At 39.6% G+C, this 18776-nt stretch overlaps 1 protein-coding gene across 4 annotated transcripts in view; it reads right to left on the reverse strand.

Annotated features, from left to right (window-relative positions):
- Window positions 1-18776, reverse strand: part of LOC146615267 (protein PHTF2) — a 55595-nt gene that overhangs the window by 13204 nt on the left and 23615 nt on the right. For 3 of the 4 annotated variants that reach the window (XM_085376726.1, XM_085376725.1, XM_085376728.1), the window contains 5 exons: window positions 18034-18114; window positions 4902-4958; window positions 4614-4625; window positions 1102-1171; window positions 437-595 (listed from right to left, as the gene is read on the reverse strand). In XM_085376726.1, coding sequence (XP_085232852.1) covers window positions 437-595; window positions 1102-1171; window positions 4614-4625; window positions 4902-4958; window positions 18034-18078 — 343 coding nt within the window. In that variant the 5' untranslated portion in view covers window positions 18079-18114. The remainder of the gene's footprint in view (window positions 1-436; window positions 596-1101; window positions 1172-4613; window positions 4626-4901; window positions 4959-18033; window positions 18115-18776) is intronic. The other variant, XM_085376727.1, reaches the window with a different exon arrangement.

Below are 18776 nucleotides of genomic sequence, written 5' to 3' on the forward strand. Positions count from 1 at the left end.
CTCTAGTAACAGCAGATTGCCAGGGAGTCGTCTAAGTCTGTGCGACTGATACATAAGATGACCATATAAGGAGACTTCTCCTCTGATGTTGTGCATATCCAAGAATAAAATAAAAATAAAAAAAAAATCAGGATTATTGTACATACACTAACCTCATTCTTTGAAAGTTTGGTCATGTTTAATATGATCAAATCTAAATGTAAAGAGCAAATATATGACAGGAGATAAAGACAAAGCAATAGGTCACTCACTCAACAAATAATCAGGATTTATTTATTTGTACACCCACTACAGATGTTGAGAGTGTTCACCCTGACATCTTACTAAACAAACAACTCGTCCCACAGTTTACTTAGGAGTTGCATTTCCACTCCACTGAGAGCACCAAGATTGTGGGTTGTGAGAAAAGAAAAAAGAAACACACTCTCACACCAACCTTGCAGCAGATAGAGTGCCAGCAGTAAGAGGAAAATGGCCCTGGAGGTGACTTGGATCCACCATCTGTAAAAAAACGGGAAGAAGACGACTCGAACGATGCCCTTCCGGGTCAGTGACGTCCATGGACTCTCAGGTTTGGCCTTGGCAAACGCAGACCCTGAGGATAAGAAAACAGAAACAAACACACACACATTCTCAAGTTTAATGAGAGCTAATTAAAGCAAATGACTCTGCTGTGAGCAGAAAAGCACATCAGTTAATACATCCAGGAGTCACATTAGAGCTCAGCTAATCTTTTAATCTTCGCTTCTTCCTTTTTAGGCTCCCTCTCCCTCCTCATCTATCTTTTTTATCTCACCAGATCCCTCCCCCCTCCCCCCGACTCAGTTTATCTTTTCCCTGCCTGCGTTTCTGCCTTGATTATGTCCCTAACCAAGGGGGATTAAACTGACTCTTCTGATGAATAATTGAAAATGTGATGAATATGAGACGGATGGATCGAGGCAGAAAGAAAGAGCGGGCATTAACAGCGACGGGAGGTTGGCACGGCCATGCTGCCCGTCTCATGTTCACATGTGTATCTTTTATGCACATGTGGAAATGTTGCAGTCGGTCTATTGGATTTTCCTTAAGCAGAAAGCCCCCATTTTTTTACCCCCTCACCTCTAACCAAGTCCACATCGATGAGATCTGGTTTAACGTGTCCCGTCTTCTTTGGCTTGTTCCTCAAGCCCTGCAGGGGGAGAGAGACGCAGAGTGAGTGCAGCACAAAGAGACATCATTAATATGCAAATACTCACAGGGATACACGCTGCTCGTGCACTTTATGCCTTCATAAACACACGTGTGGTCAGTGTCTGATGAGGCACACCGTGCACTCACACAGCTACGGCTTCTACTCTAAGAGTTTATGCATCTACACACATCAAGCAGATTTACATGTACAAGAATCCATTAATTCGTGGAGAACTGCATCTACACTTTAATGTTTATTTTGATTCTTGTGCTGTGGTGCAGCTTTTTTTGATGAATATACCCTCTCAGACCCTGAAGCCAGCCCTGTCATTACAAACTGTGTAATAGCGCTTACTCATTTTGACTGCTGTAGTTAAATACGGTGCTTTGTTCAGTTTATGACCCTGGGAATAACGCTCCCCTGTGGCATGCCAACTTCCTGTGCCAGCCTGTCACATCCTCCTATGATGCATACGCTCCATTTGTGTGTGTGTGTGTCTGTTTTTGTGTGTTATCTGTTAGCTCAGATAACAAACTGTACCGAAACATTATGAGCGACTATAAATTATAAAATTCACATGAATCTCTTGTTTGACCTTTCTGTCACAGAGGCAGCAAATTAACACAGCTCAAAGCTCCCTGTATGTGTGCGTGTGTGTGTGTGTGTGCGTGCGTGTGAGAGAGAAAGAGATTAAGTACAATGCCTGAATTAGTGTGTAAGCAGCCCGACAATAGTTTGGATTAAATTATTATGATCTATAAACACAGCCGAGGTCACAGTGCTGTGTACACATGTGTGCACCTCTGTGTGCACGGCCTTTTTCTTGGCTCACCGTTGGGCTCCTTATGGCTTTACTGCAGCAGTTCTGACTAATTTCATGGAAAGCCACTCATCTCACAGGACCAATAATTGCATTTCTGTCATGGTCTTTAGGAAAGTTGAGGCTTGTAGTTTTTCAAACTTAGGACTCCACAAGTTTATGAAATATCCTCAGGCCTGTCTGAGGTGACACTGAGGCTCCGATTTCCTGGGAAGAACCAGCCTGTTCACAGAAAAGGTGTCTGGAAACATGTTTGGAAACAGGTTCTTCAGCTCTTGAATACTCTTGCACGTTTCCACTTAACACTAGAGTTAAGTGGAAACGTGCAAGAGTATCTAGATTTACTGTATCCTTTTACATCTTTCCTGGCAAGCACTCGTCCGTTTGGTTTTTCAGGGCTAGATTGTGCACATCGCAAAATCTCTGGAAACATTTTTAGGAAGACGGCCGCAGAAGCTCCGATTACTCTACATCATAATTACTGCTGAAACATTAAACTTATTTTTAGTCAGTCACCAGATTCCTGCATCTTTTTCCACTTTTGTGGAGTCTCAGTTTTCTGGCAGCTCCTTTCCAAATGTAGCCATAATCCAGACATGCTGCTAGAAAAAGCCCATAAGTTTAAAAATAAGGGAGGTATGGTGTTGGTCTTTATATAACTATGTTCATGCAGTTCGGAAATCACAGGTAATCACTTCATACTGAATGTATTCCTCGTCTATACTTGCAGCTGGATCTAAGTTTGGGCTTTCTGAGAGTACAATTTTTAGTCTTGGTATCACCTGAAACCTGGTTTTCTATCAACACTAGTACTGTCCTTAAGTCCTTAAGTAAGTCCATTCAAATTCTGCACATTTCAATGTGAGACATATCCAAGAGTACTGTGAAATACCACATAAAGCGGTGCACCTGAATCTGCTCAGCTCATGCTAATATTTACATAGCAGCCAATCAAGTTCTGTTATCAGCGAATGGTCTGATATGGAGCCTCGGTGAAGGTTCTTATCTTTAAATAGCACTATTTACATGCTAATATAGTGTGTGTGTGTGTGTGCGCGCGCATGTGTGTAAGAGAGTAAAGTAGATGCAGGTAGAGTCTTTACTGCAGCAGTAAAGTCCTTCACGAGCATCTCGCCTGGCCTCAGCTCACTTATCTCCATGCTGTGAAAAGCCTTTTATCTTCACAAGCTAAACATTGCTTCTGTGACTGACTGTGAAATATGTACAAAACAAAAGTTTATTTAAATCTAACATTTACAAACACTCTTTGCATTCAGTAATCACCACTTCTCTCACTGCTTTTCATCTGTTCTTTTGTTGCTGATGCTTGGCTGCATTTCAAGTTGTTTTTAGCCCTCAAACAGTAGTAACAGTAGTTTCCTGCCTGCACAGCAGGGGGCAGCTTGGGTTCTTCTCCAGACATTTCTACTATTAACAAACTCACGCTAGGTTTGGTTAAGTTTAATAACCAACCCCAACTGAGACGTAAAGTCTTTCTAATCCTAATTTTATTTTGTTAATAAGAGTTTACATTGTTTAAAAAAAAAACAAAAACCAAAAACAAAACAATTTCAGCTCCTGTATCTGATGTTTTATTGTGTATGAACAGATTGTGCTCATGAGTGACAAATGGCATTTATTGTTTGTGTTGTAACAATAAGGCTTAACACCAATTAAATAAAATGGCATTGGTCTTTAAATCATTAAGTAATCCAAAAATACACTTTCTTTCCAGTTTGTAAATAAACTGCAGCTATGATCAGGGTTGTGATAAGAATAAAAGCAGTTCTCCTCTCTAGTGAGATAAGCTGTCGTCTTCTGCTAAAAATAGAATGAAGAGACTCGTTTCTCTAGATTTATGATGCCGATTGGTTGAGTTTATATGAGCCAATAAACGGTATAATTAACACTTAGGAGTTAGAGCATCTTGTGTCAGTACCACACTAAGATGCGCTCTGTACTTCCTGCTGCAGCTGCAGACTCTGGGAAACCATTGGTTAACAGACATAAACCAAGGTCAGTGGTGTGCATGTGCGCGCGTGTGTGCGCGTGCGTGCGTATGTGCGCACGCGCGTGTGTGCGCGTGCGTGCGTATGTGCGCGTACTGAGCTGATTAAAAAGTCTATTTCTCTAAGAAGTACTATATGAGGGATGGAGGGTGATAGAAGCACAGATCTGTCAGATAGCAAAACTCTCATCTGAGGCCGATTCAATGCATATGAAATTTTAATAACTCCTTCAATAAAAAAAAAAATAAAACTACAGGAAGTTTAAATGCAAGAAAACTTTTCTGATTTAAAAAAGGTCAAAAGATCAGAGGTTGAACTTCCTATGTTGGTATAGTAATTTCTGCACTAAGGTGTCATCTTTTGGTTGTTACGGTAACTGAGGTCACATGTGCACATTGCTACTGTGAACTAGATGTTGAGGATGCACATTGTTAGGTCTGTGATGAGAGAAACACACCACACTGACTGGTCACAGGAATGCAGCTGTGACCCTGAAAACTACGTGATAACAAACCAGTAACCAATAAGAGTCTATTTTGTCTACAGCGTACGATGAGCAGACATGCACTGTGGGAAAACAGGAGGAACATCCTCCCTGCTGTGTACTCACCAGAGAAATAAACTGAAGAGAGGAAGAGAAAAAGATGATAGGAGGAGGAGGATGGAGGTGAAGTGAGGACAAATGGGCAGATGACACACAGCCAGGAGGACAGAAAGGAAAGAGTGAAAAGAAAACATAGGAAAAGTGACGGCAGAATAAAAACTGAAGCGATAATGCAAAAGGAACCACAAGACATGAAGGATGAATAAGCAGAGACCAGAAGGAGAAAAACAGGAAAATGAAAATGGCAAAAAGCAAAAAACCAAACCAAAACATGTAAGTGTGGAGGAAACAGACCTTTATTTCTCTCTGCTCCACTGATTTCTCCCATATCTGTTGGTCATAGGCGCCAATCTGGAAAAATAAAAACAAACAAGGTATTAATTATGAAATCCAGTGAAGAAACCAGCAGTAAACACAAACCTAGTACAAGCTTTAATCTTACAAGATGCTCTGCAGACTTTACAGAAAAAAAGTAGTAATGATTGAAAACCACAACAGGTTTCTTTTACACACAACAAAGTTTCTGTTCTGATAAAGACTGCAGAGCAAATAAAAGGTTAGTGTCAGACCATCTGCCTCTGAACAATCAAACTTATGAATAAAGCTTGATCTACTTTCATTCTCTGCATGAAATCCGCCCTTCATCTGCTAGCTGCATCATCCCCATTACCTACAGCCTCATTATATCTCATAACAACAGGAAGCCTGCAGAGACACACGATTATGGTTAGAGCTTTGTTTTGTTTTGTGTGGGAGTTCAAGATTTCAGGCTCTTGCTTCACAACTGGAACTGTCACGGTCTCATAAAACTAGCTGGAATTTATTGAAAATACAACAGATATGGACGGATCTGAAAGTGAGCCATTAAAACACAGTAAATCAGACCCATAAGGAGAAATCCACTCCAGTAACGGGATTGTAAAGATGTCTGAACCTGGTGAATCGATGTTTTCTCCTCTAATGCTTTAAGAACTTTTGGTTTCAGCTGGTTGTATTTTAGTTATACTCCGATATAAAAGCAAGGTTGCCGAGCGCCTGTGTCATTTTGTGGTTAAATCTCCATCTTTCACAAATAGTAACTATGTCACTCAGTTGTTAATGTGAATTTCTGTTTAATATGGATTTCTGGGCATGTAGAGAAGAATAGATTTGCCATTTATAGCAATTTATCAGTTAATATTTGCAGTATAACAAACGTTTCCTTGGTATCTGAATGCACTGAAGTCACGTTCAAGACACCAAGTGACTGAATGGTCACAGAACTAGTCTCCATCTTTATAGCAACCACTTCAGTTTTCTTGGTGTTGCTGTAGCATAGAGTCCCAAACAGAGGAGCAGTTCAGCCATTATGTTGGAGGATAAATTATTGCACTCTGAGCAATCTACTTTAATAAAGTGCTGCTGTGCCCCGACTCTCAGTCTGCAGACTTTTTGGATGTTTTAATAACAGATAGAACTACAGCAAGTTAACAGGGATGTAAACACTTAATGCACTGAAATGTACAGATCACATAAAACCAGCAACAAGAACACATTACACCTACAGTACGTCCTGTCTGTTCTTTTCCTTGATTACCTCTTAACTGGAGTACAGCTAACAAAAACCCCTGATAGGATAATATGCACCAGCAGCTAGTATTTACCAATATTACACACAGGAGGAAGGGCAGGGCGAAATGAAGGGTGCACCACTTGTTACTGTCACAGGGATCAGAGGGATCAATAGACCTGCAGAGTGTTGGTGCGTGTCGAGGACTAATCGTGTTTATCAGGGTGTGCGTGAGGTCAGAGGAGTGGATAAGCCATTATATGCTATTATGTGCCAAGCAATGTGGTCTGTATGAGCCAAGCACAGCAGACACCAGAAAGAAAATATATCAGACAATGATAGAGAGTGCTGTTACTGTAAGAACAAGATATATTTGTATCTGATCTGGGAACACAGATCAAAACAAACGCACTCCAAGGTCAGACTGCACCAATTTCACAGGGTTGCTGGTTTCTTATGTCACCTGCTTTTAGATTTCACAATTAGAAGATACAATTCTACTAGAGTTGCACTATTAAGCAGCTTCTTTAAAAAAACAAAACAAAAAAAACCCCATCTCCTGGTAGAGGTGTCAGCAGATCAGGTTTTTCTTGCGAGCTTATATGCCTCCATGGCATCGAGTCTGGGTCACCCCATGAGCACGCCAGTGGAAACTATGCATATTTAATGCAGTTTCATTAATGATGAATGGAGAGAGAGAGAGAAAGAGGTCAAAGACGACAAAGGAAGAGCACCAAGAGAGACTGAAACAGAGAGGAATCAAATTTAGGAACTCAAGAAGAGAAAGTGTGTGCCATGTAGTTACAAAAAAACCAAAAACAAACCCTGTCTTATTACTAATATCACTTTACAAGTCCTCTAAAGTTAATTTTATTAACAAAACAACGATCACATTAGTGAAATGATTTGTTCTTTTATGTGGTGCAGACAGCACCTCAGTCTGGTGACATCTCCATGTCAACGATCACATATAGCAGTAAAAGATGTGGGTCAGGCAAGGTGTCACATCGTGGCCGTCCCACATAACAGGCACACTTTGACACCAGCTTCAGCACGTGCCTGTTGTGACACCGCCCTCCCGCAGGTCACACTATGGTACAACTATTGAGTACACATCAATCCCAAATTCTAATCAATTGGTTTTGTCTGGAGGTAGCTGGGTACTGTGAGGTTAATCATGCGGTTTCATGGACAGTTTTCAAATTATATTGTCCGGAACTAGCAGTCAGATTGTGATGCACTTGTTTCCTCTTTATGAAGAAGCAACATTTGATAATATTCTCTCTGTGTATAGTGATACCAATCTTTAGAACCAGGGTGCTGCTCTGATCGCATCTATTCCAGAGGTTCCAGATGTGTTTAATGCTGTAAAGACTTGTTCAAATACAAACAAACTAATTCTTCTATCAAGAAGTCTGCTGTTTTGATTATTTCAATATAAAATTTGTCAGTAAAAGGTCATTTATTCGCTTTTCCAACCTTTGCTAATGAATAACCTTATAAAATGAATAAATCCTAATTACAAATGACAAATGTTTATTGATAATAAAGCAACAAGCCGGGCCAGACAACGCAGTCTCTGGAAAGGCCTCATTGAGGAGCAGTGGTTGTGAGCGTATTTTGAACAAAGTTTGTTGTTAATTTCTGATGTTTTCTTCGCCTTTACAACATCAGAGAGCTCATAACAGGTAGAAACAGCTAAGTGTGGAGGGAGGATGACAGTACACGACCGTACAGTGTTTTTATTTACCGGAGTAGCTCGGAATGGGAACTAAACAAATTTGGAAATGCATGCTGAAGCTGGAATGAAAGGAATTGTCTGCCTAGGTTCCAAGTCTTAAAGTTAAGATAAACAGTCTCCAAAATATCAGTTTATTGATATTTATAATGACCTGGCCTTCTGTTATTGTGCTAAAAGTAGACCATAGCAAAGCAAGTTCAGTATTTCTAGTTTTATGGGCTAGAGATACTGAACTTGAGCTGACAAGACACCAGGACTAACTGTAAACAGATACATTTTACAAGCAAGTTTAATGCATTACAAATAAGTATGGACAATAATAATAGAAAAACTTGAGAAATCTTTGGCTATGCAGCTATAATTATGTATTAACATACAAGTATGCAGATGTGAGAAGGGAAAAAGTCTTTAATTGCGTGTTTTAAAGGGTTTGGCTGCACGCGAGCAAAACACAAAAGAATGACTTTATTTGGTGAATTACAAACAATTCAGCTTTTTATAATTAAACTGCATTCATGAACAACAGCTGGCAGGCAAAAGGAAATCTTGACCTTGGCATTTTCTTTTTAAGCTGAAAGTCCAGGAAAACTGGCAGCTACCCACCGAGGCCAAATCGGTAAACATGGTGACAGATTAACAGACTGTACAGTGAGTGTCAAAATCTACCTGCTGCTGAAGATCATGCAATTAAAGCACCTCCAACAGCACTAAGTTATAAACAGAGATAAAGGCAGACTTAAGGCCACCTTAATTTTTTCCTTCCCTGTCTCATTATAAATCTAACTAACTATAGGAAGGGGGAAAAAAAAAGACCATTTTTTCAACGGGTGCAACTTGAGACCTCCGTCTAATTTTAAACTCCTATTTAAACATTTATGACTTGGCAGACTCTTTGTCCGAGGCGACGTACAAATAAGGAAAGAATCCACGCTGGAGTGGACTGAGAAGCCTTTTAAGCAGGTGAATAAACACTCATCTCAGTGTTCAGCTTCATAAGCATATAACGAAGAACTTATACTTGAAGCTAGAATTGAATATTACCTTTTACCACTGCTTTAAAACATTATAGATGCTTTTCAAAATAAATCCTTCATGTGTTATATAGTAAAAGGGTTGTAACTTATCGACTAGGGACAGATGAGGATCTCGAGGCTCCACCAGTAAGGTAAAACCAGCCGAGTTCTGGACGTCTGACTGACTGCATGACATTTAGACTGACAGCTAATTTTCCACTCCACTCGGCCCATTAAAACACACACACTCACACGCGAGGATGTTTGACTGTCCTCCACATATGCTCCAGAGGACAAACATGACCAGACTACTAAGTAGGAAGATAAAAGTGGAAGGGGGATAGATAAGAGTGAAAGTTGGTATGGAAAGTGGAGGCACACGCACACACGCTCATCTGTTGTTACATCATAGAGTCGCGAGGTAACTGTGATTTGACAAAGAGGCATTTACAGCACTGTAAATCCTCTTATCACCGTTACATCACTATCTATTTACCTCATCAACCACTCATGATCAGCCAGCTGGTTTTGACCATTTTGCAAAAAACTGCTTTAATAAATCTCAAATACTTAAATTCTCAGTTTTAATGTAAGGATTTGGACCAGGGAAGAACAAAAAAAAAAGTTCAGCAATTTGACAAGCAAATCAAGAGCTGAGAGCGAAGAGGCCGAGTGTGCCGCTGCAGCAATGCTGGAGTCGTCATGACAACAGAGAGGGACGATGCACCGAGGGGAGTCGGAGGAGGAGAGCGGAGTTACATAACTGCCTCTGCAATTGAGGGGGTATCAGAGACAAAGACAGATGCTGACTTTCAGAGGAATGTTGTTGACGTGAAGTTTAACATATTAACAGAAATTTCAGCCGCGAATGATTTACACTCTTCAGTGCGCGATGTCGTCATTCATCCGTCGTCTGCTTGGGGTTTAGTCGGCTTAAAAATAACGAGTACTCAAATGTCAATCCTGGTCACAGACTTTACTGCATTGACTTTAAATCTGCTGTAATCAATATTTCTGCATTAACCATGCCTTCGAGGACTATCTCACATGATTTATCCCCTCATACCTATGAATCCTATAAAGGCCTTAATTACTGTTCAACCGTAAACTTCAACTCTAGCGTCCAGAAACCACAACATTTCCCTTGGGAATTAGTGTACACCAAAAACAGAACAACAAAAGAGCAAACACGATTCCACATAAATGGTAATGTTGCTCTATTTGTTGTGGGTTGCATGTGTAAACTGTTAACACGTTTGTCATATAAACTTTACAGGGGGACAACCTGTCAGTGGACATTATGTAACAATCCTGAACAGTGCAGCTTCAAACGAAATGGGCCGCTGAGGTTTAAGAGGGTTGGGTGAGTCCGCTACTAATGACAGGGCCGAGAGTTCAATTCCCTACTCAACTGCAGGTTTTGCAGAAGCCAGGTAAACAGTACTGTGCAAAAGACTTTAGCCTACCGCGTTTTCTTCATATTTTACCAGGAAAATGCAAAAATAGGTGCAGTGATTTATTGAATGGCAATGCAAAAACAGTTTGCACTATTCTAACGAGTTTCATTCAAGGGGTTTTCATAGAGTCAGCAAAAGGGCATTCAAAGCTCTTTTTTTTGGTTCTCCATCAAGATGATCAAACACTGCTTCAATAATGTTAAAGTCTGGGCTCTGGGGAGGCCAATCCATGGTGTGGTATGGTATGCTTTTACTGTATTGGCACTTTGCTTGAGATCAAATACAGGTGAATCAAAATCTGACATTACTTCTCTCTGGTCATACTTCCAGCATATTTGAAGATTTTCAACACCAATGGCTAAACCCCCCCCCCCCCCAAAAAAAAACCAAAACCCCTCAAAACCATGGCCAAGCCTTCACCTCCACTGTTTACAGATAGCTTTATATACACTCACTGTTTAACCTCTCTGTATATACCGACAAGATCAATCAAATCTCAAATTTGGATTCATCACTCCACCAGACCTGTGGCCACTGAATTTCAGTCCAGTTGTGTAAACTGGCATCCCTCAGCTTTTTCTCCCCATTTCCTTTCCCCAAGAATGGCCTCTTGACAGCGAACTTTCTACTCAGACCATTTCTAAAGAGGCTTGCGTCAACAGTAGATTGATCACCTGAAGGCCTAGATGCATCTTTCAGTTCCTGTGCCAGGTTTTTACTGATTCCCCCCCCCCCAGTTTCTTAAGGATATGACTTTCAGATACTGTTGATCTGCTGCAGACTACCCCCCCCCCCCCCCCCCCTTTCTTTTAGGCCCCCACTACTTGTTTTATGCTCCACTTGTTCCAGTTTTCTCAAACTTCAAAGACATGCTTAAACACCATGCTGAGATATGCCAAGTTTTCAGTCAATTGCTCTTTATTTTATCAACAAGGTGATTCCCAAACAAACACTTATGCCTGTCAAACTGTTATACTGTTTTGGTTTGTTTTGTTTTTTTCCACAAGCAAAAGAAATGCATATACTACCAGGTTATCACAAAAACACATAGCAACATAGTACCTAATGATACAATGTAAAACGGGTTCTTTGCTAATGTGCCTGTTATGTGTAAACAACACTGGGTCATCCTTTGAGTTGGGTCTATTTTTATGCTTGAATGATTCATAGGTCAGTACTAAGAGGCTCAAAAACATTCCTCTGAACATTTGTCAAAAAGTCACCATCCTGGAAAACCATAAAAAAAAAAAAACTTCTCTGAATAACCTACTATTATTAAGCACCCGATTGCCTGAGCTGTTGAGGGAAAATGATTTTATTTATTGTTTTTTGTTTTGTTTTTTGTTTTTTTAAAATCAAGATTTGCACCAAGATTAGACAAAACAAGCAACAATGAGGACGTCACCTTTCCAGCAGTAGCTTCACAGACTAAACTATTAACACTGCAAAAAATAAATAAAAAATAAATATAATTGGCAAAGATTTAGTGATTACAATGTGTAGCAGTCAAATTTATACCAGGATTTTAACAATGTGTGAAGCTGCTGACAGTGTAGTTTGTCAGATGTTTGTGTCAACTTTTCATCCAGTTTTTCCTCGTTCCTTCCAGTTTGAAAACATCTCTTCTCTCTGAGCCAGACTTTGGTGGTTAATCAGCGCGTGAGAGCTAACCACACCCAGCGTCCCACAAAGAGGGGAGGGATTTTTCCATCAGTGTGTCTCTAGGGCATCACTACTGTGTAAATATAGGAATACATTCAACCCAGGTTCAAACACACAAAAGACTGCAGCTACCACTAATAATTATCAACTTAAAATTAGTCTAAATAAATAGTGAAATCCTACAATGCCACAGTCATAATAAAGTCTTAAAATTGTTCTGTGTATATTTAAGCTACAGTGATAAAAACATGAAGCTTCCACCTTCTAATAACCTCCAAGAATCTCTTATTAAATAAGTGACTTTGTACAAGAAGAAGAAGAAATCCGTAAAGGGGCAAAAACAAAAGAAACAAACTAAAGAAAAGAATCAGCAAAAAAAAAAAAAAATTAAAAAAAAAAAACCCATTTAAAAAGAAGTTTTTCGTGGTGTCCACGAACCCCTGAGATGTGAGACTACAGCGACTCAGACTACAACAACAGCTCTCCCTGTAGTCTGTGTGTAAGGTTTATTTTCTGCTCAGACAGGTGTGTACGTGCATGCGTGTGTCAGATAAGAAAACTTTAATTTGGCTGCCAGAAACACATGAAGGACATCTCAAAAGAACAATATGCTTGTTAGATTTGTATAGTTGGATTGCCATTTATGCCTAGAAATATATATTTATATATGCTTAGAAGTATATAACCATTTGTAGATTGAAAGAATGTCTCATCCTAGGAGGTCTGTAACAACTCTGTAGCATGAAGAGGGGAGTGCGTTCACTCCTCTTCAGAGGGTTCTGGCATAGATCACACACCTAGGAGAGGTCGTGTCTTCTCTTGCTGATATATGGTATAGCAAACACACGTATATCTGTCTAAGTGTAAGAGCCTTTTGTTCAGATGGACCGCTAGACTCCTGGCACCAGCTTTGGGGAGTCTTCACACCCACACACACTATTCGTTGTCCACATGTATATCTATACGAAACGTCATATGTTAATGAACCTATGCATATTCATGTAACCACAATAAAAGGAGTGCTATGGGGAACCTGGCTGAGAGTCTGACGGAGGTCAAGTGGGTGGAACGACACTTGGCTCCAGGCAGGTCTCCCTCATGCATGAGTAACACAAAGAACTTTGCCTACTTGTGTCTTGCTTTTTGCTGTGTAGTAAATTGTCTTGAACGTTCCAGCGAATAGGTTTATGCTACAAACCTATCAATGCTTCTTTTTTTTTTTTTTTTGCTTTGGGGCAAATGAAGGAAAAGAAATGAAGATTATCATTACTTAAGCCAACCCAAAATAACAAATGCCGTTATTTATTTAGCAAAAACTAAGCCCAGAAGCAGTATGTGGAAAAACTAAGTACAATCTATGATGCAAAAACCAGTAGTATCACCTTCAGCAGTGATAACTTGAAGTCAATCTTTTCTGTATGACTTTTGATGAATTTTGGCCCGCTCTTCTTCACAGTCCGAACTTTAACTGAGTCATTGCGTTACCTTGCTTCTTTTCTCTTTCAGCTGTTCTTGGGATCATCGTCCTGTTGCAGGACCCAATTCTGACCCAAGCTTGTTAGACAGACGAATACTTTGGTATACAGAGGAGTTCATGGTCAACTCAAAGAGCAGCTGGTATGAGGTGTTTGTGCTGAAATGCTGGGTTTGGTTTTCCCCAAACATAGTGCTGTACATTATGGGCTCATCTGTTCAAAGGACATTGTTTCAGAAGTCTCATGATTTTTTCAGATGAAACTTTGCAAACCTAAGCTGTGCTATCATGTTCTTTTTACAGAGAACAAGCTTTTTTGCAGTAGCTGCCATTCCAAACTAAGTGACTTGTTCTTTTTTAAAATATTGTACTGTCATGAACTTCAACATTTAACCTCCTAACCGAGGCCTGCAGAGTCCAAGATGGAGCTCTTGGGTTTTAAACATTGCACAGTGTGACCTCAGGGTGAATCTGCTGGAACAAGCTGGAGTCTCGGATGTTTTCCACTTGTGAATAATCTTTCTCAATGCACAGTGATGGGCTTGGAATTGTTTTGGAAATGGCCTTATAACCACAGCAACAATCACTTTTGAGATCATTGCTGATGTCCTCCTCTGTGTTATGTTAACAGACAGCAGACAAACAATTAAAACTGCTTCTGCTTTTACAGATTTGCTGATGATAACTTAATCGGGTGTATTTGACTTAGCATAATAACGGCTACTTATCCTCTTAATTCCTACGCAAACAGTGAGGGTGAACTTAGTTTTTCACACACTTTCTGCATTTTGGCTCAATACACCATGCCATTATTTGCCAAGTCATGCCTCGTTTCAGAACCCAGTAAAGGTCAGATGATTTTTATTATATTCTGAGATGTAAACGTCCAAGGAGTTGCACCAAGAAACTACAACAGGGAAGCGACAAGATAATCCACAAAAATTCTCATCTCCTAAATATAGACCTGTGACTGCTAAGTGTGGTCACAGTGAATCTTCACACGAGACTTTCTGATCTCGAGAAGTCAACAACAAACACCCTCCGAAAATACACACTGCGTCACATCTCAAAATACACACACGCAAGCTACAATTAAATTTGTTACAGTTAAACATTTTCAGCTCAAACATAAACCAACATGCATGGCACATTTAAAATGTTCAAGACATTAAAAGCTGAATAATTTCTACATGGAACCGCTTTCTATCTGGTAACAACAAACAAACTGTCAGAGAGAAAAAGTAAGTATGGCTGGCGCTGTGGCCGATATAGCCTGCTCCGGTGCATGTGCCTTCACTGTGATATGGGCTTGGCATGGCACGGCAGTGAGGAAAAAGAACAGACTCGACACAAACAAGGCACCGAGTCTATTTACAGCTGGTCTCCCAGCACAGCAGTCAGAAATACACTGCGACTCTGACATAAGCCTGAAGGGCTTAGAGGCCGAAGAGCCCGAGTTGTGAAACACACCTTAACAGACCGGTTTGACAATCTCGAACTTTCTCTGCAACATAAAATGTAACTTCATGTGAATACACTGAATAAGCTTTGTGAGACTCAACAGTTACTGGACCCTGTCTTTTATTGCATTGTGAACCATTTTTGCAGTTTTACACATTTAAAAGTAGGCAAAAATATAGCACAAAAAAAACAAAACCAAATAAAACAAAACACACCTGGAAAGCATAAATGTGCACTTTTATATCATCTCGGCTGAATTTAATCAGATTTATGGAGCTCACAGCATTAAAAAAGGAAACATTTAAAGAATTTAACACCAATGCAGGCTGAATACTAAATATCTCTCAGCGATTTCTTTAGAAGTAGCTCTACTGAAAACAGCCCAAACCTAAATCTGTGACTTGTTTGTTGACATTTTAACTATACTGTGACGGATCAGAAATGTCAAACATTTATAATGAAACTGCAGAATCTGCAGTGCTAAAAGCCATCAGAGGCAAGTGAACAAATACATTTTCTTTTCACTTGGAAACAACAAATTATTCAACTGTGTGAAGCTGGATCTGAGAAGTATGAATCTTCCCTGAGGGCAGAGAAGATATGATTAGCAAGATTTCAGGTGGTTACATAATGCTGCTGATATCAAACCCTTTCCTGACAAGCTAGACATTATAATAAGGTGCAGTGGACCCTTCTATGCCTCTCAAGACTCATCTATCTGGTGTGCTGTTGTTCAATTTTACAGAACACTTAAGAGATTTAACCCTCTCAGGCTCAAATTAAACTTTTTGTTGCTAATGTACAACCAAGTCCTGCAGTGGTACTTCTGAGTAAAAAAAACTCACAAAATATGTATGCGGGGTAATCAGGTTGTTAGTTTTTATTAACTGTTGCAAATGGGCAACGCCTGCCTTGAGAGGGTTAATGCAGACGAATGAAACTGTCTCTTGTGAGACACTGAAATCCTGGTCACGGCTTGCAGAAAAGTTCAACCTAATCTCTTGTTTAATTTCTCAACTGAGTGAGAAAACGCACAACCACTTAACTTGTCTAAATGAGACACGCTAGATAAAGAAGTCCCCTGAGGACAGGTGTGAGGGCACTAAAAAAAAAAAAAAAAAAAAAAGTTTAGTCATTCGTGACTCAGCGGCTGTCGTCACTGGTGTGCCTTTGCCCAGACAAGCTTTGCTAGACACACAAAACACAGACGTATGATGAACAAATACCCAAGAAATGCATTGAGCTTAATGCTTTTTTGAAGAAAACATTCTGCGTTTAACTCAGATTAATCAACTAATGCCAAGACAACGGTTTGAAAACAACCCAAGTAGGGTTTGTGCAAGCTTTACCGCTTCCTATATTTACGACACAAAAGAATTTAACTTAAAGTAATAAAACAACATTTTTAAAAATGCAGTTTTGATTGAAAATGTATATATTTACACATGCAAGTGTTTTCAATGTTGTTCTTTCATTAAAGTTACTTCTGATGGGTCATATTCTGTGAGCTCTCATTCCAGCTTCTGATCTCTACATCTGGAAGGTGTGAGCAGAAAGAGAAAAAGGCAAAAGAAAAAAAGGCCAGCAGTGAGGGCAGAGAAAAGAAAAACAGGCAGTCAGGTTTGTGAGAGCAGATGAGTGTGTAAGCTGAGAGCTGCAGGGGGACCGGGGCTGGAGTCCAACAGAGGATCTGATATCTGAGACTATGGAACAACAGGACACACAACACCAGCCGGGCTGAAGGCAGTGCTGAACGGCTCGACCCCGATGTCGCTGCTGACAGCAGCAAGGAAGTCATTATCAAAATGGTTTACTGAAGGAGTCTGCTCGCTTCAGTGTCAGAAGTCTTGAAAAACTATCTTTCTTTTTAAAAAAAAGAAATTAAATGATTTAGCGACTTCTCCCTCAGTGTGCCACAGAGCAAGAACAATGTATGATCACCTATTGAGTATATACATATACTGCAGTCTGTATATAAAGTAAGAAATCACTGCAGCAAAAGGAGCAAATATGTCTTAATTAACACTGTTACTGGGTCAGAGTCAGGATGACTGCAAATACAAGCAAAACTGGTCAGCGTTACCAGATCTCTGTGCATTTCTCTGTAAAAGATGATCAGTTTGCTCTTCTGTACTTGCTAAACTCAGAAAATCATGGACAAGATGCATCATTATCAATAAAAGCAAGTAAAGAAATAAAAAGGAGGGAACTACACTCATTTTTTGTGTTATTAACATTTACATTACTAATTCTAAACTACAAAATTTAGAATAGATGTCAAGTGATGAGAGTAGAATTAGAGGAAAGTGAATGAAACTGCATTTCCCAAGTGCAGTAAAAGCATGTAAGAGAAAAAAGAAAAAAGATGAAACCATGTGTAGGAGATTATTCAAAGTATAGAATAAAGCAAAGACTTTATAAAGAGTCTTACAGAAAAGGAGGTCCACCCGACAGATCATAATATTGAGCATTATAATCAGCTATGCCTCAGCTATGGTTTAAAGACCATAGCTGAGGCACACAAGTATAAAATATCAATACAATTTAATATGCACAGACGATGCCTTAATCAGACACTTCTACAATGCAAAGGGAAAGCATGATTGATGTCTATAAAATGCAAATTGCAACATAGTCCCCAATCATTACAATAATAGTAATCAAACTGGGCAAAAATTAGTCTTCTGTATAAGCTACAAGGTAGTGCAAAGATAATAGGAATCTTTAAAAAGTGTCATTTAGAGAAATAAAAGGAAAAAAAATTAATGTAATGGGCCTATAAAAGGTCAAAGCCTTTTTCTTTTTTTTTCTTTTTTTTTTTTAAATAAGACGCTATGAAAAGCAGACTTGTAAAACTAGTATTAGTAAGAGTGCATAAAAAGGTTAATGGTGCTATCAAAGCATAGTTTCAGAGGTAGTCATAAGTCAAAATATCATATTAAATACATGTTTTTCATTTTAATATTATAGTTATATACTTAAAAACAAAAGCACAGCAATGGTGTGAAACCAAACACACAATTTTTTTTTTTTAAATTTTAAAAAAGATTTTAAAATGCAGCGCCTTACCTTTTTCTGGTACCACACCACAGCATCTTTTACTTTGGAAGCCATTTACATTTCCTTCCTCACCGCCTAGGGCATCTTAGACTGAAAACACACAGCGAGAGAGAGAAGAGAGCGCAGCGTGAGTGACTGAGTACTGGGGACAGGGAGAGGAGGACTGGGGTCTATACCTGGTAGGCAGGTGTGTTGTGACAAATAAAAGAGGGAGGGGACTAAACACACCCCTCCCACAATCAATTTTTAAAGCAAATCTCACTGACACGTCTAATAGAACCAGGTCACTCTTAAAAAGCAGTGTTTTAATCTCAGTGAGGCTTTTAAGAGGATAAATAAGGGATGGACAGTGATGTGATGGATTCTCCTTGTACACAAATCTGAACATGAAGTCTAACCTGTACTAATCAATGTGAAACGTGTCCAAACATAAGACATGTACGCACTGAACAACACACCTTAGTAATAAGCCTAGTCACTTTTATTTTTTTAATGTTGTTTCCCTTGACACCCATCTTACAATACAAACAAACACTTGTTTAGAGCTGGTTATTCCTTTTGAATCCTCACCTGAACCCCCCCCCCCCACACACACACACACAAAAAACAAGACTTCTGTGGAAGCGGTTTGGTTATGGCTGTCTGATTTCTTGCAGTGGTTTGGGTGTGTATGAATGGAAAAATAGGCGCAAACACCCATTACACACACCCATATGCACAGGCATGCAATCCAATGGACACTTATGTCACCT

This window comes from Diplotaxodon limnothrissa, linkage group LG17, assembly GCF_057381915.1.
Source record: "Diplotaxodon limnothrissa isolate DT_005_m linkage group LG17, D_limnothrissa_male_GT1.1, whole genome shotgun sequence".
Classification (NCBI taxonomy): Eukaryota; Metazoa; Chordata; class Actinopteri; order Cichliformes; family Cichlidae; genus Diplotaxodon; species Diplotaxodon limnothrissa.